The following is a 25671-nucleotide window of genomic DNA, read 5'->3' as shown; positions in this document are numbered from 1 at the left end:
CACCACCACTACCTGTCAACCTATATTGAAGCCTTCCCTCCACAGGGCCTTAACCACCCCCCAACCTGTAGTAGCCTTCCCTCCCCAGGGTCTTAACCACCTCCCTTTGATCTGCACCTTCCTGTGAACTAACGTTCCTTCCTGTGAAGGGCTTCAAAATTCAAGCCGAACTAGGACCATCTGTCTGTGGCCCTGGGTTGGGGCAGGAGGACAGGGAAGGATCTGCAGAAGAGGGCTTGCAGGCCGCTGTCTGGGAAAGACTTTTTTGAATCCCCTCAAGAGTCTTAAAAGGATGCCAGCGGCCACGAGGAAGGCCGGAACCAGTGCCCCTGGCCGAGCCCCTAGTGCCTACGTGACTTGGCTCCATCAGGTGGAGACTGCGGTTGTGCCCGACTCAACTCCCAGGAGAGAAATATGTCTAAAAAGCACACGCGCCGCCTTCACGACGGCGCTGGGCCCCTAGGAGGTGGGGGAGAAGCGCCTTGGCGGCAGGGGTGAGTGTGGAGGGTGGCGAGTCACCGAGGTAAATGTAAAGACCAATTAAGGTCTGATCCGAGCGCACGGGAGGCAGGGGACAGCTGAGAGTGGAACCAATTAACGAGCATGTCCCCTAATTCCTGTGATCCCCAGGCGTCTGCTGCGGCTGCCTGCGAACCCCCGGAGTCCCTGGCCCAGCCCCGCAACGGGAGCGGGGTGGCCTTGCCTCGAGAAGGTGCCCGGGGAGGGGCGCGCGGCGCGGCGCAGCGCGGCGCGGCGCGGCGGGGCGGGGCGGGGAGGCGCCCGGCACGACGCCGACGCCCCGAGGGCGGAGGACAGGTGGCCCCGGCCAGGTAGCCCCGGCCGGATGGGGGGCGCGGGGCCCCGAGGCCGCTCGGGCGGGGCGAGCCGCGCTCCCCGTCCGCTCCTTCCCCTTCCGGCCCCGCTGCGCCCCAGACGTGACCTGGCTGGGCGAGAGCGCGGACGCGGGGCCGGCCGCGTGATCGGCGCCTCGAGGTCGGGGGCGGCCCGGGAGGGAGGGGAGCCAGGAGCACGGGGTCGAGGCGGCGGGGGTCCCCCGGGAGCGCTGCGGCAGGGTAAGGCCGGGCGAGGCCGGTCTTCGGGGGCCGGGCCGCGGTGGCGCCCCTTGCAGCAAAGTTTGGAGCCGCGGGCGCCGCGCGTCCCTCCCGCGCTTCCCTCGCGGAGCCCGCGCCGCAGCCGCCGCTGCCAGGGCAGGACAAAGGCTCATTAACACGTGATGGGACCGCGCTTCATAAATGGGACTGGAGAGAGAGGGAGCCAGAGACCGCGCGTAGCCGAGCGGCGGCGGGGACGGCGCGAGCAGGGCGAGGCTGTGGGCTCCCCACGCCGGGCCCAGCGGCGGGCCGGAGGCGAGGCCCGAGCCCGGCGCGCGCGGAACGGACTTAGCCCCGAACCCCGGGCCCGCCCCGCGCCCCTGCCCGGCTCCTCCTCCCGGCTGGCCCGACCTCCCCGCGGACTGGGACACGGTGCCTCGTCGCCGAGAGGGAGAGCCAGTCCCGCGGCTGCGCGGGAGGTGCCTGCCTGGGGGGCGCCTGGCCCAAGCACCGGGGGCTGCGAAGGGTAAGACCTGGTCCCGTGGCGTCTGGGACGCTTTGGCCGCCTCCTGCCCCTCGGGCGCTGAGCAGCCTGGTCCCCTGGTGTCCTTCGTGGAGTGTCCAGAGCCCTTCGGGAGCGCGAATCGTGCGTCGCTGTTTACTTAGCTGAACAGCCCACCCTGGTTAATTGTTGTCTGTGCGACTTCTGGAGGCTTCTGCCGTTTACTGTTTACTGCATGTGTGTGCACTCTGTGTCTTTCTGAGGAAAATGTCTAATCTTGCCTGTTTCAGGAGCAGGCGCTCGAGTTGATGCTTCATCTCACCAGGAACTAAGTCTTCCAGAGAAAGGGCGCTAACCCCTGCACCAAGCCGGGAAACCCACTAAGGCAAAACATCCAGTGTCAAGGGAGGAAGTGCACGTCAGATGATAAACTTTTGATACCGGGCAAGGTAGCAGCACAAGCCACGTCAGTCACTCTGAGGCAAAACAGATATGCATAGCATTTAATACCCGTAATAAGCTTCCTCATAGGACCATGTAGCCTGGAGCTAGCCAGCAAAGGAGTAGAGTTGATGGTTCATTTTTAAAAGACATTTCTTGGTAAGGCTCACGAACCACAAATGAATTACCTCCTGAAAGCAAGTATGTGCCATGACAGACGTGAAAGCTGTCATTCGGTCCTGTGAAAGTTTAAGAGCAACATGCATGTTTCTAACTATAAAAGGCCATTATCTCTCCAAGGTCTTAAGGGGATGAGAAAAAAGAATTAGTGATCTGTCTTAATCATTTTGTCTCATAGCTTCTTAATTTTCTTCCAAATAGAAGCAGTGCCTGCCTTTGTTTATTTCTTAGTATATCAAGCCTCTTTGAGCATTTAATCCAATAAGAGAAGACTTTGTGTTTTTAAAGGTGTCGGAAGGTATCTCTTTGGGTTCCATAACTTCTTATTTTTATTATCAAGTTTATTATCCTTTGAACAATAGAAGAACTGCAGTTTCTTGGAAATTCAGTAGACATTGAGCATTGATGGGGTCACTACTGACATCAATCTATTTTGCAGAATATTGAGAAACTCAGAACGACCAGCCTTTGAGGTTCCCATAGGACTTTATCTGATTTAAAGTGTTGCTTTCTAATCCCACCCTACCGACAGTTTACAAGGGAGGATATATTGATTGATTTTTCTCTGTCTCTGTCCAGCAACCCCCCCAACTCCTTTCCTCTCCCTCTGCTCTCTAACACAGAGCTCTAATTTTATCAAAATAAAAGGCCATGTATACTTTCTTAAATGTGAGAAATAATTTTCTGTTATGTTTGTATATGCACAGAATATCTGTGCCTCTAGTATGCTAAGTGGGGCTACCACAGGCAGCTGCTTAAGAGGTGTGATGTTCATATGGTTTCTAAAAACTAATACATTTCAGATTATTAGGTGAACTTACTGTGAACAGGCTCTTTTTGCTTCAAAGATGTCTCCCACTCCTAGCCAGGATTCTTGGCTGAGGAATTTATCAAGTGTCTGATGGGGGAAGGTCTCATTGTGTTCCTAAGCCTACAGGAAGATAAAATAATGCTAGAGGGTGGAAAGGCTCACTTCTGACTTTTCAAATATAAAATCCCTATGCTTGCATACTCATTGTTAAGAAGACAAATCCAACATTCCTACTCCTGAATTTTAATGTCATCAGTGTCTATGCATGTAGATGAATGTTGTGACTAGAGCCTTAATTAAGTCATAGGTGATGTTATTTAATTGAGCGTGTAAAGTTTTTAATTCTGGTGAAAATCGGATCTCATGGTGGAGTAGTGCTTGGCTTTGTGTGTTACCACTGTTTTCTGTCGTTTTTGTTGCCCTTCTCCCAGAGGACTGTGTTCTGTCTCGCCTGTGAGATTCTTTTTTCTAATACGCGTGGCTGCAGGATCAGTGCGTTCTGTTTGGCATTTCAAAATGTTAAAATAGTGAAATTGTTAAATGTTACCAGATGAAACTGCCGGGAATGAAATTCTCCAGAAAGAACCACTATATCTGTGACATATTACAGCGTATTCCTACAAAAAACTGCTTTTACTGGTTTACCTATTTCCCAGGAAGGAAACAGCCCCATGGATCGTGTTGATGAATGTTTAGTATGCAGTGTCAGCTTATTAATTACTAAGGCAAAGCTTATGAAACTCTGTCAAAGCCACCTATGGCAGCCTCCCCATCTTTGGCTCAGAATTAACATTAGCCACCAGGATATGCAGATTGGCTCCTTGGTTGCCTTCTGTATTGGTCTTTGGAACTAGAGTTGAAGATTTTTCCATGTAAGAATAAACTATTATGAAATGAACTTATAATGGCAGTTTAGAGTTCACTATACTCATCAAATATTTCTTCCCAGAAAACATGGATTATTTCCCATAACCAGCTATCCAGGACTGCAGCAAGGAAATAAAGGTAGCAAATTGAAATAAAGGTAGCAAATACCTAACAACACATCATTATTCAAATGTGATAGCTTCTTGAATTGGGTTAGTAAGCTGGAGCCTGTCCTTTACTGCTGCCTGTGACTCTTGGGGAAATTATGTCAGCTTAGTTGGGTAAAGAACACAGATGAGAGCTTGCATTCCCAGCTAGAAAGGCCGCCACATCTCCCCTAGCGTAAGTCTGTCTCTTCTGTTTTGGTATTTATTATTTTCTAATTGAACTAACAAATAGGGTGAAACTAGCCGTTGGATTTAAATTATAATCCTGTGCTTGATTACAAATCTGGATTCAACATTGCTTGAAAACTGTATTAGGACCAAATATATATCTATATTGTAAATCTGTATTTCTAGATTAACAGTTTGTATATTTTTTCCCCTACTGATGGAAGATTGCTAGGAATCTTAAAGAACAGGAGGAAATAAAAAATGATTTATGTCTTTTATGTTGGTAGAATTTTAATTTCGTATTCTGTAACCTCCCCTCGATCCTTTCCTTCTTTCTAATCCTAATCTCATAAAATGTTAATCTTATCACTAAATGGATTCTATTTTGTGGGGGTTGAGGGTCCAACACTTTGGTATTGAATTGCTGTTAAGTGCTTCAATAGCTATTTGATTCACCTACCTGTGTATTCTTAGATTAGATTATATTTATCCTAGATCAATTCAGATTAATCTGAAATATATTTTGGCCTAAACGAACTGATAAATGTCATGCAGAATATCTGTTCTATCAAACAATATATTGCATAATTTTAGAAAGATTAGTGCCCAGACATACTTTTCCATAGGTATATATTATAGTCAAAATAAAAATTTAGATGCATTGTCATTTTACATACTTGAGCACATTATTCTGATTTGAAATGAATACTATAAATTTGGGGAAATATCCAAGTTCATAGCAGATGGACACACATTTCAGCAGAAGGAATTGTTCACCTTGAAGTAGAACAAGGTTGTCTTGTTTTCCAGGATAGGTGTAATTGGTTCCAGTTCCATGCATTCTAAGAATCTCATAAATATGCCAGGATAAGCATCACCTCATTGATTATAATTTTATTGTGAACATTAATGTGATTAAGATCAGTTTTTTTAAAACCATACTTATAATTGTTAGTTTCAGAAACTCAGACTATGCAAGTCAGAAGAAAATATAGGGTTTTGCCATATCATAAAATGCATATTTAAGTAATTATATTTGTTATATATACTGTCATACTCTATCATAAAGTTTTGAAAACTACAGGACATTTATGAGAGGCAAAGAAGATTATTTTTAGGAGTTTCCATTACCTGTTACTGTTGATAAACATCTTCCAGCATACTACATGGATAATAGTATGTGTATATCAGTGTCAAGCTGTTCCACAGTGAGGTTACATATAGTTCTTTGCATAAAATACCTACTAAAAGCTTTTTCTGGATTACATTTTTTACTGATCAGAGTGCCTTATGGTATAATGAAGTACATTTCATTGTAACGGTTTTCTTGGAAGGTTAGTGGCATGTACGAGCTTATTCCTGATGTAGTTTTCACCGATATTTTTCAAAATGTTTGAAGCATTTGCCATATAGATGACTCATGTATTCATGTTGGGTTAGGCAAGAAAGTTTCATTTGGAAAGATTATTTTAAAAACTTGGCGACCACTGAATTCTTGAGTTCTGTAGCTGCTGGTGTCAGTGTTTGAAGGAATACCCCTCAGACCTGAACACACAGGCCTAGCAGAGCCATGGCAGTTCTGGGACACTAAATTCTGTTTTGGCTCCAGCTAGAGAAATTTTCACACCTGCATGTTAGGAACACCTTCAAAGTTTTGCATTCTCTGTTTTGTTATCTTTTGTTTTTGGGTAAGTGAGTTAAGACTGGTGAGGTGAGACTCCTTGTTTTTCTAGCTGATTTTATTTTTACCTCTCTGTGCTCTATTTGTATTATAGTTTGTATTTTTGAGTAAGTTTCTAGAAGTAGATTTTGTATTTCTTGAATACAGAAACAATTTAAATTTCCTTTTCTCTAACTCAAATAGCAAAGGATTTTTCCTAATAGTACAGTACTTTATTATTTGATGTCTTATACTGCCATTCTTATCTGAATTCCTAGTTGTTTATAGCTTCCATTCACACAGAATCAATTTGATGTCTTTGGCTTGACTACTTAATACCCTTGTCAACTCCAAGTAGCATTTAATTTTTTTTTTAACTTCAGGAGATAAGGTGCAGCATAGTTTCCTAAATTTGATAATGATAATGCATTACCTGTTTTGTTTTTTTTTTTCTTACTAGCAAATTCCATGCCATTGCTTTTTAAAGAAAGGCAGAGGCATTTTTCAAAGATGTTTCGGCAATCTGTTGTGGTTTAATATACTGACAAATGCTTTCACAAACTGCATATGGCCATAGTATAGTTAAACATAATTAAAATATGACATAATTAGGAAATCAAGTTTTTAAAAACTTATACCTAAATGGCAAGGTCTCTCTCCATCATTTCTTCATCATATCTTTAAAGATGAAAATTGGAGTTGTTAATGGGTTTTTCAAATTGAGTTGTTATAAGAAGTGTTGCATTCAAACTAATGACAAATTCTAGTATGCTTTTTAAAAAGTTATTTTACATAAAGCTCTACCTTTATGGATATTTGTACTTAGTAATTTCCTAAAATTGATTTCTATAGCAAGTTAACCATTATGGGTTTCCAAAAAACATAAATAATATGAATTTGCCTCTCATGTTTGCTTTTAAGTCAACTTTCTTTAATAAAACATATATTCACATTTATTCTTTGTAAAAGACACTTAATTTAATGATAATATGATTTAAATATTTTGATTTATATCATGCTGGCTAGATAAATTTTCAGCTGATTTCAGTGTGTTGCTAACCAGAAATTGTGCAATTTTCTCTACATTTTGTACAAGTAATGAGCAAGCATATATGAACAGAGGGAAAGTACTAACTAAAATAAGCAAGAAGATTGTTCAGATAATTCTGTATTTCTGCTTACATGGGAATTTGACCTTGGAAGAGAGTCAACTACTTTTGGAAATGACTTCTAACTTCTTATAATAAAAGAGAAGAAACATTTACATGATTTCAGTTCTCTGTAAGGTAACTAAGTAATCTGCAATCTGTTTATCCAATAATTAGGGAAAGAAAAGCTTGCTCATATTTATAACCTCTGGGAACTTTTGAAAGATACTGACAACCAAGCACTATATCTTGTGTCGTGACCAAATTGACTTGGTAAGACTTGGCAGTGGATTTGTACTACGTGGGCACACTACCGAACTTCCATTTAGTTTGTCATTTCTGGGTTTGTTTCTTGTAATACATTATTCTATGGTTTGGGTTACAGAAGAATAGAAACAAATGTTTCCTGCTTAAGAAAATAAGCTGAGGGATTAATTATTTTTACTTTATTTCCTGTTATGCTCAGTAATCATAGGTTTATTCCCACTGTTTTTTTTTTCAAAGAAATAGTGTAGCAGTTCTATAAAGTTGTCCATAGACTTTGTAAATTGAATTTAGAGAAAATAGTATAGTCTTCTTTCCTTCCTTCCTTCTTTGTTTCTTTATTTTTTGCTTCTTTGTTTCTTTCTTGTTTTATAGAGTTTCTTAGTTTATGTCTGTGTACAGTGTCAGTATGCATTATATCTTGAAGCCACTTTCTTTTACTGGACAAAAGATACAACAGTAATTTTCCAGAGAAAGTCTGGAGGAGCCCAGAGTTACAGTCTGAAACCCTCGAGAAGTCCCATGTCAGTACTCATTTGCAGCTCAGACTGTATTCCAACCAACTGGGAACACCCTTTTTCTAAAGCTCTCCTGTGGCAAGTTCTGTTAGCACTGTTTTTCAATGATCTAAAAAACCTATACTTATAGAATACTCTTTCTACCTCACCTCAGTTCTTTCTAACAGATAATTCTCTCCCCACTCACTTAATCTTGTTCATGGGTCTTCATAACTTTGACCAATGGTTCTTCACCTTTAAAATGGGTGAGAAGCTCCTGCAGGCCTTGTTAAAAACATTGATGTGCTCAACACTAGTCTTTCTGATTCCGTGTATGTGAGCTGGAGTCTAAAAATAGGAATTTCTCCTAAGTTCCCAGAGGACACTGGCTCTGGTCATGAGAATACCTATGCAAGCTGCTGACCTGTACACTAGGCCTGGTACACTCCCAGACTGCTCAATAACTGCCCTGAGGTATGCTCCTTGACCTGTGCTAGTTCCCAGTTCTCTTTATGTCACTCTTCCCAAACACTGTTAGTCTCAGCTTTGTTCAGAATCTCACAATCCCCAGGATGAGTTTGACTTTGAGTATGTACAATACCGCTACTTCATGGCTTCCATGGCATAGAAATTCTTCACTTTCATCCAGTTTGCTTGCTTCTAAGTCACAACAATATTTATAAGCATATTTTGCGTTGCTACATTGTGCGTGTAATTATTTGCATCTTGAAAGTATTCTTTTGCTTGATGTCTTATGTTGTTCAAATATACACTGAAAATTTTGTAAACATTTCAACTAACAGGTAGTACATAAGTTTTCTGGGTTTTTAAAAAAATATTTTAATTTTTAGCCGGGCGTGGTTGCACACACCTTTAATCCCAGCACTAGGGAGGCAGAAGTAGGATGATCTCCATGAGTTCGAAGCCACCCTGAGACTTTGTAGTAAATTCCAGGTTAGCCTGAGCTAGATCAAGACCCTACTTCAAAAAACAAAAACAAACAAAAAATTTTTTATTTTTATTAATTTATTTACTTGACAGAGAGAAAGAGGGAGAGAGAGGGAGAAAATGTGTGTGCCAGGGCCTCCAGCCACTGCAAACAAACTCCAGATGCGTGCGCCACCTTGTGCATCTGGCTAACGTGGGTCCTGGGGAATCAAACCTGGGCTCTTTGGCTTTGTAGGCAAACGCCTTAATTGTTAAGCCATTCCTCAAGCCTAAATTTTCTGGTTTTTAAAATGTTTAAGAGACTTAAACAATAAAAACATAAAAAATTTTTCTAGTGAGAATAGTAATAAGGAAATAGAGTTATTTAGAAAGTCTGCTTTCTCAATTTGTATGGTTATTTGGATCAGTATTCACTTCTCTTTTGAAATACTTCATATTAGTTCTCATAATAATAGATGATAATTTCCATTCATTTTCACCATAGAATTAGAATCTTTGTTGGTGATTTCATATTTACAAATTAGAAGACCAAATATTTCATAACATAGAAATGAGTTTGTTACTAGAATTGTTGTTGGGCTCCTGAGACCTCCCATCTTATTTTCAGCATGTCTTGGCATAGCATACTTATTTTCAATAGAACTGTTTCTCTTTATTTATTCTTAATTGCTTTCTTGAGGCAAAATTTCAAATATTCACAATTAATTTTGTCAATATTTTAAATTTTCTCAATTCTTTGCCTTAGAAAAGTAATTAGAAATTTGGTTTTTGTAGGCCATTATAATTATACTTTTTAACCCTCCATGACATATTTTCTTATTTATATTTTAATTAATTCTGATGTAAAATTTATGAAATACTGTAGCAGGAAGAGAAATTGCTCGACCAAAGCAAGAGTTATGTCCTGTGAATGAGAAACAAATTGATTCCTGAGGGCTTATAAAAGCCACTCCATCTAGTGGTTGAGTTTTCACATAACTTCTCTTGACAAATTGTTTTGAAAATATACTTGTAAATGGAGAAAGCCATTTGGAATGATCAATGTTAGCATGTACTTGGGGAAGGAAATATCCACTTTTATACTTTCATATGTTGAACCATAGTGTGTAAGTATGCTAGGATCACTCAAGGTTGTGAATATTACAAAGATCTTTGCACATGTTGCCATGAGGTCAGTTGTTTGTCATCTCAGAATAAAAATGGATCAGAATCAACAGTAACTACCTGACCTTTGCCTATGACCTCTGCTTCCCATTAACATAACTTGCATTGGATTCTGAGAGAAGAGATCCAGGGATGAATCATTATTGGTGCATTTTATGTCATTTGAACACATTTTCAAATGGGCAGTTGTATGAGTCCAGGACTCAGGTTTAATTCCCTGATGGTGGTTATCTGGCTTTATGCCAAGGACAACTATCTATACTTAAGGCCATTCGGTTATGTTGTCTACCTTGTTGCTAATGTATGACAGCATAGTCAGTACCTACTCTGTGCCAGAAAAAGGACCTGCAAGCCTTTCTGAGATGGTTCCTAGCTCTCAGTGGTCATATTCTCAAGGATTTAGCATAAAAGATACTGCTACTAGATGGCTCAGCACTACCCATTGGCTCTTCCAGGAGAAATTCTCAACATATAGCTTGTACTCTTTGGAAAGAGGGGATGGGCAGATGAATGGGCTTTATTTGAGGGAGGGTTGTAGGATACAGAGTCATTTCTCTTGCTTTCTTTACCCAACCCATGTCTATTACACAAGGGTGAAACATGAATGCTTTTCAGAATTATACCTCACAGAAAATGTTTATTGATTGGAACATCATGGTTGTCTAGTGGTAGTCCCAGAGTATATGCACATCAGAAACATGCTAAATGAAACATGTGAAGGCCTGTCACTCCATATCTATGAGCCAGCCATATTGTTGTGTAATACAGGTTTATGTCTATTGCAAGCTGGGAGTCTAGCAACCACTCATTTGTTAGGTCCTAAGGTTTACATCATGTTTTCACCTTGATTCAACTCAGAACTTGGGGATTGGCCTGAAGAATGCCTTCTGCACTAAAGAAAAGCCACTGCTTATGGTGGACTTGAATGAGTTTAAGTAAATCTGCATTTCTCCCTTTAGGGAATGGATTCCTCAAGCTTCTATTTACTAATGGACATTGTGCTTTATTCTGACATGAGAAGGTGTCAGACATGAAGGTAACCTTTCCATATCTCCCTGGTGTAGAAGATCTCATTACCATCCACAATCTTTGTAAATTGACTACAGAGGCAAAGACAAAACAGAAAATCATGTTACCTAATTAAAAACAACTGTGACAAAGATGACTTAGATTTTATTTATTTGCCAGCAGCTGCTGCAGACAAGGTGCAAACCCAGCATTAGGACTTCTGGCTTATAGCTCATTGTCAACCTTGTCTCTGAGGATCATGGACAAGGATGCTTTGCAGGTGACATAGCAATCTTCCGTCACTGGAGTGTCCTCTTAGACTGTACTTGTTCGAATTGTGTAAAACTATCACATACTGTTTGTGATGTCCTTTCTGCCAAACCAACTCTTTTTCTAAAGATGAAAGAAAGGGTGGCTCCATGTGTGTTTCCTGGGCCTTAGAGTAAAGAGCAGGTTATGCAAACATGGGTTGATGCTTCAGTCATTAAGACTGGAGATTGTAGGCAGAGCATTTACCTCTCCAAACCTCAGTTTTCTTACATGTACAATGGAGATGAAATATCACCTATACCACATAAATGTTAAAGGAAAATAATATGTACTCTTGGCATGGTGCCAAAACACGAACACCCTTCAGATAATTCTCGAGTGAGAATTTAGGGAATTGAGATTTTCTTTAATATGCATTTATTCGTCTGAATCCGATTTGAATCCAGACAAACAAGATTGGGCTTTATTTATACTTAATTGTATGTTCATGGATTCACGGAGAAAATACCCCTTTGTCTGTAGATGAAAGGAGGAAAAAAATGAATGTGATGCTGTACAAGTGGGCATCACATGGCATACTTGTAACCACTGTGAAGACTTGATAATGAACTGTAAAGAAAGAGCCTGTGGCCTTGGATGTACATATTTTATGGACTGGAATAGTTTATTGCATTCTTTTAATGATCAAATTCATAAGCAAGATAGAGGCAATCTTATGAAGCTGTTTACATGTGGACCATAGCTTTTATTGAATCACAAACTGCATGTTTTCTGAGCGGAGAAGGTGGTTTTAATAACCACTTTCATTACTAACTCTGGAAGTGGTATCTTTGCAGGAGGAGGCCCAGGCATTTAGTAGGAGCAAACATCTAAACTGCACAGCACAATTCAGTGGTAAATGGAACTTGTCAGACAAGTCGGCAAATGATTTCAATTGTATTGCTAACTCACCTTTGTGACAGGCCTTTCCTGTAACATTGTCACCAAATAGTGCTTAAGCCTACGTAATTATAAGGCATCATTTTTTGAGCCCTGAAATTAAACTTTAACAAGCCTTTAAATGTTAAATAATAGAGCACATTACACATATGAATTACAAAGAAACATAGCATTATAAGTATTTTAATGTTTCTAGTTCATATCACTTTCTATATATTAAGAAAAATCTAACACTATTGTTAGAAAGAATAGATGTGAGAAAATAGTATATTTAATACTCCTGTTTTGTGTTACAAAATATATAAAGAGCTGAGGCTTTGAGAGCCAACCAGGCATTACTAGCATAATGGAATTTTCTTTTGCATTTAGGAAAAGAAACTGACATTAACACAGGGAAGAAAGATTATATATTTTTGCTTGAATTATCAGGATAATTAAGTCAATTCTTTATTTTACTTTGCTATAGAAGATGATGGACCTTAATAATTGGAAAGCACTAATGATTAGGCATTCTTTAGAAAAGATTTTTCCCATTCAGCCTACACAGAAGCATCATTCAGCCAGTTATGATGTTGGGCCATGAGATCTGCCATATCTATTGGGGACGTGACTTAAGCATAATGTAGTTACAAGAGCCAATTAAGATGTTCCCTACTAACTTGAGAGAAATGGATTAGCAAGGTATTTTTCTTGATCAAATTAGTGGAAACCAGACTTATTCCCAGAAGTGAAAGGAAAAGAGCAAATACATCCATCGGGACCTTCATTCCCTTGAAGGCTTCACAGGGTCATTCTTGCAATCAGTGAAGCACAGCAACAAAGAACCAACAAACTAGGGGAAACAACGGCTAAGCAAGAATCTAGAAAGCCTGCATTTGAGGTGTTGGGTCCCTGTTGGTTCAGACACCCTGAGCTGGACATCGTCTTGCTAAAGAATTTATAAATAGAATCTTAGAGATAATTAGTAGTGGGCCAGTATAATTTATAACTTTAAGGGAGTACCAGTCATTCTAATACTTCTAGAGGATTTTTTTGTATCCCTGATCATAGCATCTTGTAGTAAATAAATACCAGCCTACCGTTTCCCCAGAGATACTACACAGGCCAGAACTATGGCAAGGATTTTAGTCCCAGATGTAACAATGATAAATACCTGAATTATTGAAATTTCCCTGTACAATAAAGTTTGATCCTTTTGGGGCAATGATGACTAAAGTAATGGCTAGCAAGATATTGCTGATGCACAAAGTTTTGTTTGAAATCTGCTCTTGATTTACTCCTCACTCAGCCTAATCAGAAATATGGATTTTTAAACCAGGTGTAGTGGCACACACCTTTAATCCCAACATTCAGAATGGAGGCAGAAGTAGGAGGATCATGATAAGTTTGAGGCCATCCCGAGACTACATAGTGAATTCCAGGTCAGACTGGGCTAGAGGGAGACCCTACCTCAAAAATCCAAAAAGAGAGAGAGGGGACAAAAAAGAAACATGGATTTTTTTGTGTGTGTGGTTTATTTTGTGTGTTTGCTGTTTTTATCTTTGAGATAAGGCTTTGCTATGGTAACCCCAGGCTGGGCTCATGGTCCTGCCTCAGTCTCCTTAGTGTTGGCATTACAGGCATGTATCACCATGCCCAGCTTCTGCTTGGATGTTTTCTATCCTTGATGATTATAAAAATCAGCATTTAGATCCCAGGTAAACATTGCCATTACCAGACTATGCCCATACTCATGAAATTCCTTTGCTGATCCCATAGCCTCCTTATTGATAATTTCCATATTTTTATAGAGAAGAGAGTAGAGAAATAGGTATGCACATATAGACAGGGGGACAAACAGAATAAATGATACTATTCAAAAAAAGGGATTAAGTTTTTCTAATAATAAATTCAAAAAAGCCAAAATTGTTATTGTTACTATAAAGGTATGGTTTATTTTTTAAGTTCTTTGAATGTGTCAGTTGTACTTTAAAAAGCAGACTGTTAGGAAATGTTAAATGTCAATCATTCTTTGACTAGGACTTATAAAATCCACCTGCTTCCTTAACATATCTCACTTGAAATTTCCAATTACAGTTTTCCCATTACCAAACAACAAAATTAATGGCAGCTGTATACCTCAAAGACTATACCGTATTACTAATGAACTCTCCATGAAAAAAATGATAACATGGAAATGACTGCAGTAATACAAATGTGGAAATTAAGGAAGGAATTAGCAAGATGCAGAAAACAGTTTTCCTGCCTTGGTCCCATTAGCAGCAAAAGGAGCCTGTGCATGCTGCTGTTTTCATGTTACTAAGATCCTCAGACGTCCAAAGCCCATATTACTCTAAACTTATTCTTTAATCTTAGTTTCCATTGGCCAGAAATTCTGTCTCATTATCATACCATGCTCTAGCTTAGGCGATAACAAGCTGGTCTGTCTTCAAGAAAGTACTTGGTTGCATTGCAGTGGGAAATTGGGATCACACATGTGGTGACTTTCCATGCACATGACAAGTGTATAGTTCTGCATTCTGATCTCTTGTTTTTCCTGAAGAAATGAGATGACTGTCCAAGTACTGACAATGGTTTTCATCCTTGGGGCCATGCCAGTAAGCAGATTTACCTGGAAAGGCTGGGGTAGAAAATGATTCATTAGGAATTAATGCTAAGCAATATTGGCAAAGTATTTTAATTTACACTCTAAAGAATCAGGAATATTTGAATATAAGATGTAGAATGGGGGCTGGAGAGATAGCTTAGTAGTTAAGGCACTTGTCTGCAAAGCTTAGGGACCTAGGTTTGATTGCCCAGTACCCATGTAAGCCAGATGCACATGATGGCACATTTGTGTGGAGTTCATTTACAGTGGCTAGAGGCCCTAGCACACCCTCTCTCTATCTTCCTCTCTCTCTCTCATAAATAGAATATTTTTTAAAAAGTTATAGAGTGGTTATAATTTAGTTACTGTTGATCCTTAAAAGGGTACATGAAGTGGAGACTGGGACACATGGACTTGTCTAAATAGTCTTAATTTTTTATTTACTTAATATCTGATGGTATCCCTTTGTCTGTGAAGTGAAGATAAGACACCTAGTAGGTGACCATGTCAGATTAATGACAGGCTGTAAGTAAAGCTTCCCAAGTGCTGAATGCTGAATATAGTCAACATTCACTAAAAACCCTCCTCTCCATGTTCACATCTTCTGTCTGCTTCAGTCTCTTAAGTGCTGAGATAAGAACACAAATAAGCATCCTATCATTGATTAAAGATAATGTATTTTCTTAAGATAAAATTAGTATATAATCTGGTAATTACCATATATTATATATTCTTGAAATACAGTTAGTATGTAGTACATGGCAACAAGCCATAAGTGCTGAGTAATGACGACAGTAATGCTTATTGAAGATGGTTTTGTGCCAGACCCCAAGTATGACTTATTCTGAGTTAATGGTCATGACAGTTATGTCATTTAGCCCTTGTTCTCATCACCATCATTCCCATTGTGCAGATGAACCACTGAGGATTAGAACTCAACTACTTGCCTGAGTGTGATCTGATACCGACCTTGATCTTGCTTGTCCCTAGTACAGTTTTCTCTCCTTTGACCAGGTTGTAATCAATCTGTAGCTGGTTGGAATCAGTAGGGAAACTAAGGGAAGTAGACCTTTGTTTTTCCTTGCAGAGTGTGACATGAAGGTGTAGAGCAGGAAGCTTCAAAGTACACTGCCTGGTATGTAGCCCTTGATGTGTTGCACTTGAAATGTGGTCCATAACTGGGTGCATCCCAAGCTGTATCTCCTCTTGGCTGTGTTATGGCAAATTTCTTATCCTCTCTGGGCAATTCATCTAAAAGTCGGGGGCAGGAGGTAACAGCAACTGCCTTGTGAGTCATTGTATGAGTAAGTGAGTTGGTACACGTGAGAGGCTTAGAATGTCACCTGCCCATAGTCTCTATGTGCTTAAAGTGTGAAAATTAGCAAGACTTAAGAGGTATACCTGATTGTTGAAGCCAAGAAGGAGGAGGTGTCATGGTGAGTCCAAGGAAAGAGGTGAGATGCCTAGAAAGACCACTCACAATGCATAAGAAATATGAAAAATGAAGTGGTTAGCATTAATTCATGGGAGCATTAAATATTAGAAACACCTAAGCCTCACAGTTGGGGGGAGGCTGGTCCCATTCACCAGCTCCTTGGAGCAAGCACAGTGAAGTGGACTTGGCTCATAGAGAATGCCTTTGAGGTGTACTTCTAAGTGGAAAGCAAAATGTGAAGCAGTGTGTGTATGCTACTATTTTATAAAAGCATAGGGGTGAATGTGCATGTGCACATACATGTGTATTTATATGGTTGTCAGGCCAACTGTCCTGAGTTACCTTTCCTCCAGTTTGTTTTGTTCTAGTTTTTGAGATAGGGTCTCAATCTGGCCCAGGCTGACCTGGAATTCATTATGTAGTCTCAGGATGGCCTCAAACTCAAAGCAATCTTCCAACTTATACCTCACAAGTTCTGTGATTAAAGTGTGTACCACCCTGCCTGGAAGAGAGAGAATGGCATGCCAGAGCCTCTAGCTGCTACAGATTTACTCCAGATGCATGTGCCACTTTGTGTATCTGGCTATATGTGGGTACTGGCAAATTGATCCTGGATCATAGAACTTTGCAGGCAAAAGCCTTAACCACTAAGCCATCTCTCCAGCCCTTTCCTCCAGTTTTGAGAGGCAAATAAGTATTAAATCACCATCTAAATGTGCCAGCTAATGAAGTTCCCCTGCTGTCTACTAGGTGCAGCTGAGCATTTCCATAGGAGCCCATCTCTTTCCTCTCTGGATTTCAGGCTGGTAACTTATATAAAGGAGGGGAAAATAAAAGAGCATTCTGTGTTGGAAAACTGAATTCTGGCTATGGAGAGCAATATGTAACCCATAGTTATATGGCATGATGAGGTTTGTGATAGAGAGGGATCACTTGGGGAACTTACTGGCCTGCTGGCTAAGCAGGGTACAGAGGTCTTGTGCACAGAAGTGGCAATGTCATCAGCCTAGGAAGAGCCATGTAGCAGTATGGAAGCTGAGACTGAGAGACACGAGGAAGGTGTGCAAGTGCGGTATTTTTTTTTTTTTTTTTTGGTTTTTCGAGGTAGGGTCTCACTCTGGTCCAGGCTGACCTGGAATTAACTCTGTAGTCTCAGGGTGGCCTTGAACTCATGGCGATCCTCCTACCTCTGCCTCCCAAGTGCTGGGATTAAAGGCGTGCGCCACCACGCCCGGCTCAAGTGCGGTATTTTGAAAGACCAACCAGTCACCTCTCAAGGCTTTCAAGTATGGGCTTGAGGAAATGCTAGATCATATGAAGAGCAGCCACCAGCAGAGTTGGTTGGACTTAGGTGGCTACTGCACTCAGGGCCACTGTGTAAAGAATTGGCTTAGACTAAGGGGGAAAGCTCACTTCCTGAGTAAGTGATGAGAGTTTCTCATGGAGGACCCAGAGCTCTCTGGCAGCACCTTCATACTGTCATTGGAGCAGTGCCCTGATGATGTAATGGTTACAGGACTCTGTGCAGCTGAGTGAGTGAGCCCTTTGTCAGGTGGATGCTAGGGGTTCTGTGTTCTCTGATGTGTTGTGCTGCTGTTTGCAGTTGCCTCTACAGCTGCAGTTGTCTTGTGTCACACAGCTCAGTCTCCAATGTACAGAATAGGTAGTCATTGTGCAGGCATCCATTCAGATTGCCAATAATCTTGCCCTCAGTACAGCCTTTTCTTTGGGGGGGGGCACAAATGAATTGACCATCTTGTTGGGTAAGAAACCTTGATTCAAATGACATTCTTAAGTATTTCACACTGTGACTATGAGATTCCCTCCTCCAACTTGGAGAGAAAAGAGCTGTTTTGGTTTCATTGGAAATATCAGCTATCCAACTTAATTTTTACTCCCTCTATGTGGAAGGCATTATATTAAATGCTATTAAGTTAAATGCTAAGATACATAGGAGCCTTCATAAGGCCCTCAGGGAGCTCACTGTGTGGATGGAGCAAGTGAAAGAACAGACATAAGCACAAAGATTGGAGAACTTGGAACATGCCTGTTTTATTACTGTAGCCTCTAAGGTGATGCTTCCTTTGAGTTTGGGTAGCAGGAGCTAGAGGGAGGCAATGTCAATCAGGCAAAGAAACAGAGAGTGTACAGGCAGAGGACTGTCAGGGCCAGTGAAAGCAATAGTATGAGGAGTTGAGTTGATGTTTGTGGAACCAAACTCCCGTGTGGTTCAACTCAGTTGGAGAGGCCAAGCTATGGAGAGGCAGGACTGTACAGCAGGGGCCTTTTTACTGGACTCTGCAGGGTAGAGCGTAGGTGTGAGGTGGAATGACTTGTGCTCATGGAGAACAGAATCTGGGAGGGTCAGAATCTTAACAGGAGCTCAGCTGGGCTGAAACACGAGGCCTAGAGTGCCTGTGATTGAAAAGGGAGCTTGTTGTAAGAATTCGTGTTTGGTATTTAGAACTTAGACATTGAAATGAGAGCCACATACTTGATGTACATTTGTAAAGATCCCTTCAGCAGGTATGTAGCAGTGGTCAGGATCTAGGGTCAGAAAAGGGAAGGAGAACTGCTCAGGAAGCACATGACCTAACGCTGGTGAACAGCAATAAAACCTGGACTTGGAGGAAGGGTGGGGCTGGTGGTCCACATCTAGTACCTCATGCCTGCTCCAGATTACATGTTTGAAAATCTTTATTTTGTAAATGTATCTTTCCATCAGGTTACCTTTTCTTACACAACTTGTGAATCATAAGGTGTTAACTTTTTATGTCCAGTCCTCACCTACAAAAATCCTACACCTTCCCAGCACGACACATAATTTCCTTAGGGAAGTCTCCTTCGACCCCTAGAGTTGGTGCTCCACAGAACCGTCATCCACAGGAGCAACAATGCTTGCTCATGACTGCTGGGGCCACCATCCTTCTCCATATGAACAGTAGATTCATGGGCTCCATGTGGTTGAGTGTCTGGTATTTTGTGAATTCTCCATTCTTTATTAAATCAATAGTATATTAAATAATTTATTCTGATTGCTGTTGGTATTTTAGTAGAAAGACCTAGAATTAAAATTTGTTCCAAGATTATGGCTCCCCCAATATGTATTATATATAGGAGCAACAAATGATAAATGGAGAAATAAATTATTGGGTTTCATGTTCATTTTAATTATGATAGCAGTCACTCTGTACTTGTAATAGTTTTTGTAAACTAAAGAGATAAACAGCCAACTTTTAAACAAACATTGATAAATGGTAAGGTGAGATCTCCTGCTACTTTGAAACAGCACCAAATTGCTTGGTGCTTAAGTGCTCTTAAAATTCTCCCCTATTCTCTTAGTCTTCCTTATTTCCAGCACCCTTCACCTGAAAATCCTTGCATGTCCTCATGGCTGCTTCCTGTCCTGTGGCACACTCATATTACCATACTGCAGGGAATGCTGTCCCTAAGCATCCTCCATCATCCCCACAAACCTCATGTTAGAGATCTTGATCTTCCATGAGCCTCAGTGTGGGAGCTCAACTTTGGGCTTTGTGACATTTTTCTTGCTTGGCATGGGCATTTTAGAAGTTATCTCAGTCAAAACCTTCCTGGTGGAGTGTATTTTCCCATCATGGTCTTGAGCTACCTCTGGCTCTCAGTACTGACCTCCCTCTCTTTTTCAGTTAACACATCACTCAATCTTGTTCCTACACCATTTCATAAAGTGTCTTTCAGACAGGTATCATGTAATGCATGGTAGCTGTTTCTGGCTCCATGAGAATGACTTCTGTCTGGGTAATAGAAGCTAAGAGGTAAACTCCTCCCATGAGATGCACACTGCACTTGACAACATTTCAGTGAACTAGCCTGTTTGACCCATTAGATAGGTACATTCATGTCTTATGCAATGATCTTGGTTAAGATACATGCAGTAATAATCCCATGTCTGGTGTGTGCCACTTCATCCCCTATTTTATGAGCAGGAAGAGCTCTTCTCTGAGAACGTCTCATTATGTAGACTGAGCCTGTAGACTTGTGTTCAGAGATTATAAGAAGATGCACTGATGGCACGTGTTTGTGGTGTCCTCGGTGTTTCTGTTTATTGTCCCCTGGTTTCCTTACCACTTATCTTCTCTGTTTTCTCTCCCATCAGGGTTTCCCTCTGCTCTCTCTTTCTCAGTGTGAGTCTGGCCTAATCAAAGACTGAGGTTATGAAGTCCATCCTAGATGGCCTTGCTGATACCACCTTCCGCACCATCACCACAGATCTCCTCTATATGGGTTCCAATGACATTCAGTACGGAGACATCAAAGGTGACATGGCATCCAAACTAGGATACTTCCCACAGAAATTCCCTTTAACATCCTTCAGGGGCAGTCCCTTCCAAGAAAAGATGACTGCAGGCGACAACCCCCAGCTGGTCCCAGACCCAGCAAACCTCACAGAATTCTACAACAAGTCTCTCTCGTCATACAAGGAGAATGAGGAGAACATCCAGTGTGGGGAGAACTTCATGGACATGGAGTGCTTCATGATTCTGAACCCCAGCCAGCAGCTGGCCATCGCTGTGCTGTCCCTCACACTGGGCACCTTCACGGTCCTGGAGAACCTGCTGGTGCTCTGTGTCATCCTGCACTCACGCAGCCTCCGCTGCCGGCCTTCCTACCACTTCATTGGCAGCCTGGCAGTGGCTGACCTCCTGGGCAGCGTCATTTTTGTCTACAGCTTTGTCGACTTCCATGTGTTCCACCGTAAGGATAGCCCCAATGTGTTTCTGTTCAAACTGGGTGGCGTCACGGCCTCCTTCACGGCCTCCGTAGGCAGCCTGTTCCTCACAGCCATCGACAGGTACATATCTATTCACAGGCCCCTGGCCTATAAGAGGATCGTCACCAGGCCCAAGGCCGTGGTGGCCTTTTGCCTGATGTGGACCATCGCAATTGTCATTGCTGTGCTGCCACTCCTCGGCTGGAACTGCAAGAAGCTTCAGTCTGTGTGCTCTGACATCTTCCCACTCATTGACGAGACCTATCTAATGTTCTGGATCGGGGTCACCAGCGTGCTGCTGCTGTTCATTGTGTATGCCTATATGTTCATCCTCTGGAAAGCTCACAGCCACGCCGTCCGCATGATTCAGCGTGGAACCCAGAAGAGCATCATCATTCACACGTCCGAGGATGGCAAGGTACAGGTGACCCGCCCTGACCAGGCCCGCATGGACATTAGGCTAGCCAAAACTCTGGTCCTGATCCTGGTGGTTTTGATAATCTGCTGGGGCCCTCTGCTTGCGATCATGGTATATGATGTCTTTGGGAAGATGAACAAGCTCATTAAGACAGTGTTTGCCTTCTGCAGTATGCTCTGCCTCCTGAACTCCACCGTGAACCCCATCATCTATGCTCTGAGGAGCAAGGACCTGAGACATGCTTTCCGCAGTATGTTTCCCTCATGCGAAGGCACAGCACAGCCGCTGGATAACAGCATGGGGGACTCGGACTGCCTGCACAAGCATGCCAACAATACAGCTAGCATGCACAGGGCTGCAGAAAGCTGCATCAAGAGCACAGTCAAGATCGCCAAGGTGACTATGTCTGTGTCCACAGACACGTCTGCTGAGGCCCTGTGAGCCTACTGCATCCCTAGCGGCATGGGAAAAGAAGTTCATTTTCTTTTAACTCAAAATTTAGAAGAGTGTTGTCTCATTGGTTATATTTTTTTAATTTTGCCATGTTCAGTAAAAAGGTGACTTGTCACCATGCTCATTTATTAGTTTGCTGACATCTCAATAGATTAGGTACTTAAACTCCATTCTCCAGGGTTTACAGTGGAGAAAGCCTTTTGCTTTAGTTACTGAATGGTCCTTCAGAGTCTCAATGAAATAGGAGGGAAGGCTTTGAAGTCTAAGTACCCATAGAAAAATGTCATCACATGAGTAATGCCTTTGTAACCACAACTTTTGTGATATGTCTGTTTATAGTGTCAGAGATGTTCATTTTCACAATACTTATAGTACTAGAGATATTTTGTAAAATGTATTGTGTGTTGTGACCTGTGTATCAGTGTTCACTAAGTGTTAATTTTGTCTAGCTTAGCAAAACCAAAAGGTAGACTTTCATGAGACCAATAGAGAACAGGACTGGATCCATGGCAATGAGATCACTTTCTAAGAACATTATTGTCCATGTTGACATTTTACAAACCTCTTAGTATTTCTTCAGATATCTCTAATGTTGACATTGGAATAACCATAAAGGTTTATTTTCCTGTTAACACACAAAAAAAGTTTGAAGACTATCCAAAGTATTGAGCAGGATTGATTAACACTTAAAAATTTGCTAGCCTCCATTTTTGTAGGACATTTGTTCTGGACTATAGCTGTTAGGTTGGGTAACAGATTATAATCAGAATGGAGATGAGAAAGCATCTTGACTTTTTTGATTGGCATCTCTGACTTTCTTTGGTTGTTATCTAGTACCAGACCTCCAAAGACAGCATGTGTCAACGTCATGTACGTTGTTATCTCTGTGCAGTTGCTGATAACTTGAAGAGTCTCACATTCCTATGTTCCAGATGTGAGTAGACTTCATGCCTCAGTGGCCAAATAGTCATATCATTTGTGTTTTAATCAAAAAGAAGTCTGGATCATAAGTGTACTATGTGTGGGTGTGAATGTAAATGTACTTATGTGCGTGTTTCTACCTTGTAACTGTTATAGCAATGTCATAACGTGAGAAAATTGTGACCAAGTATGAACTGTGCCAGCTGCTGCACTCTTGCACATGAATTGTTGCTAAAACTTAGTTCTTCCCGAAATGTTGCTGATAAAAGTTATGACTAAAACCATTAAGAAAAAATCAGCTTACCTAAGAGATTGGATCAGGTATTGCTAATGCTCATTCATTGTGATATAAGGCCAGTGTGTAGAAGAAAATATCAGTCCAGGTGCAGAAACAAAGGCTTGTGTGAGGGTTTGTGAGCACCTGTTAGTCATCACATTCATGGACATAGAAATCATCAAAAGCAAGGTGGGTCTAAAAGCCCCTTAGGTTTTTCAGTGGTGCATTTAAGATGTGTGGTCCTAGTTTCCATAGTACACTATACAGAGCATGCTAAAGTAGGACTACTAAGTCCAGGTTAGGTGGTTACAGAGACTGAATATGACAGTGGGCAAGACAGAAGGTGAAAAGCTAGTGAACGCCCAGTGCCTGGTTTTGTACAGGTAAGTTTAGGTTAAGGAATAAACTTCGCCTTCACTCAGTGGTAGAAAATATGCCACAGCATAAAGGTGATGCTCTTGGCTTGCGTGCTTCTGACTTTCTGCTGCATGGTCCAGAATGTTGCCATGGTGCTCAGAATGGGGCCCTTTCCAGTAAGAAAACGTACTGCTTAAAAAGCCACTCAACCCTCACAAGTTTTACTTATAGACACTCCTCCTTATACAGATAAAGCATGAGCCTCTTTCTGGTGGATTAGGAAGCCTTCATAGAGGAGAGAAGAGTATTGACAAAAACATCATCAAGGTCTAATTTCTGACTAGGAGTTACTAGTCTTGCCCTGCATCATTGAATATGAATTTGCATGCCTCTGCCAGACAGTACCATTCTCTTCTCACAGCTATGAAGACCTGATGGGGATGAAATTCTCAGTATAAGGATTTTTAAAAACCCAGGATTCGCTTTTGAAGCTGCATTTGTGCGAATGCCGTGTAAATTTAACTGTGTCTTGTACCTTTAGGAACTAAATCATATATAACAAATTAAGGGACAATGGGGCTGATAGCACTACATTGGTGCTTCTTGATATTCTAAGAAATATCTTGTGAAATATCATCCTGTGTGTATTCTACTACACTCATTTTTAAAGGGTTTAAATTTAGTTGGATTAATTCTGGCATTCTCATAACATTTCCTAACTCTAGTGACCAAAATATTCTCCCTGGTGAATATATTCACTAGGATTAGTGTTCATTTGTTGTTGCTCATCAACCAGTCCCTTCACTGGCTCCATTAGTTTAAATATTACTTAACTTTAAGCATTTGTAAGCTCTATCTACTTCCCTGTGAGGATGACATATCTGTCCTGAGCATGTTCTCAACCATCATGTGTCTTCAGATAAGGCTGGTTCCCAACCCACTTCACTTCAGATTCATCCTACACCAAAAGCATCATGTAGACCAGTGAGGCTGTCTCCAAGCACCTCAGATTGTTTACTCCCTATTAAATATCTATTAGAGAAACACAGATTAGGGAGGCTCCACAAACATATGCCTATGTCTAAAAGGGTTCCCCGGTTTCCAGCACTTTGAGCCAGGTCTAGCTGCAATCATTTTGGAAGGATTTTGGGAACCTCAACTTACTCTACAGGAGTATACCCAACCACATATGAGAACCAAGTCTTCGATTAGTAGCACTCTAGTTACTATCCCATTGAGTAATTTCTGCCATTCCACATCCATAAAGGAGACCACTGCTATCATGCACAAAATTAGATTTCTCATACTATGTATATTTGTATGATATTTAAAATCTAAGTGGCTGTTCACAATTGTCCTGCACTGGCCTTCTGGTGAGATGCTAACATGCCTATTGTAATATAGACAAAACATTCTAGCTACTGATGTGGACTGAATGTATGTAAATAGGTTTTAAAAACAAGCCAGATGTTTAAGCAGTAGTTTACAAATCAATGATTTTCATCTAGGAGAGTTTCCATTGTTGTGGCATTCTAAAAGCTCTCTTCATGTAAACTTACTGGACTATGGGGTCCTGGGGGTCAAGTCCCCAAAAAAGGAAACTTCTTTTGTAATAAATATTAAGATACCAGATTATCTGGATTCTTATTTTCAGTGTTTCAAGTGGAAAACAAAACTCTTTATTGTCTATAAATCTAATATATTGCTTTTCCTTCCTCTTAGGAGAATATTGTATTGTTAGATGTTTGTTGAGCTGATGACATTCTTACAACTGCTGTAATATCTGTTAGTAATCTGTATAATACTCTGTAAAAGTACTGCGAAGATTGTTATTAAATGTAGCTTCAGTCATTAAATTACTATAGAAAGTAGTACTTCAGTAATATTATGGTGTATCAAGCTCATTGTATATTTATTTCATTGATGTAATTTAACTTATTTATTTGAGAGAAAACATCTCATCATGTTTGTTGTCCAAAGTTACCTGGAATCAAATAAAAATTCTAAGTTATCATGAAAAACATAAAGTACTTCTAAATTCTGCTTTATATCATAGTCTTATGGTAAAACACTTTGAGGAATATATTCAAAAAGTTTGCTGAACAACTAATTGCTTCCCCCCAAAGTACTTATGGCTTAGTTTGAAAAGTGAGGGTAGACTGGATTCATATGTTCCTTTTCAGCACTAGTACTAGTGCTAGGCCCCAGATCCAAAAGGTCCTACCACCTCCTAGTAGCTCCACAGGCAAAAGACACGTGTTCCACACAGGCTTTCTTGAAGGCATCAAAAATCCAATGATGATACTGGCAATATTGAGCAATGAGTGTGGGGCCACATGATCCACATTCTCTGACAAGACAAAGGAAGAGACTATAAATAGCAA

The 25671-nt window shown here is 41.1% G+C and overlaps 1 protein-coding gene across 7 annotated transcripts; it reads left to right on the top strand.

The window, feature by feature from the left end:
* Positions 1-408: 408 nt before the first annotated feature.
* Positions 409-25314, top strand: Cnr1 (cannabinoid receptor 1). 7 transcript variants are annotated; one of them, XM_045138163.1, is made up of 2 exons: positions 409-494; positions 20247-25314. In XM_045138163.1, the coding sequence occupies exon 2, from the start codon at positions 20305-20307 to the stop codon at positions 21718-21720; it is 1416 nt and encodes a 471-aa protein (XP_044994098.1). In that variant the 5' UTR covers positions 409-494; positions 20247-20304; the 3' UTR covers positions 21721-25314. The 7 variants fall into 7 exon arrangements, with proteins under 7 accessions (XP_044994098.1, XP_044994096.1, XP_044994099.1 ...); XM_045138161.1 differs by lacking the exon at positions 409-494 and adding an exon at positions 584-712; XM_045138164.1 differs by lacking the exon at positions 409-494 and adding an exon at positions 809-830.
* The last annotated feature ends 357 nt before the right edge of the window (positions 25315-25671 follow it).

This window comes from Jaculus jaculus, chromosome 19, assembly GCF_020740685.1.
Source record: "Jaculus jaculus isolate mJacJac1 chromosome 19, mJacJac1.mat.Y.cur, whole genome shotgun sequence".
Lineage (NCBI taxonomy): Eukaryota > Metazoa > Chordata > Mammalia > Rodentia > Dipodidae > Jaculus > Jaculus jaculus.
This window is presented reverse-complemented; position numbering and strand designations above follow the sequence as displayed.

What these genes read in the sequence shown, in the direction of transcription:
- Cnr1 (XM_045138163.1), top strand. Translation starts at nt 20,305, where the DNA reads ATGAAGTCCATCCTAGATGGCCTTGCTGATACCACCTTCCGCACCATC.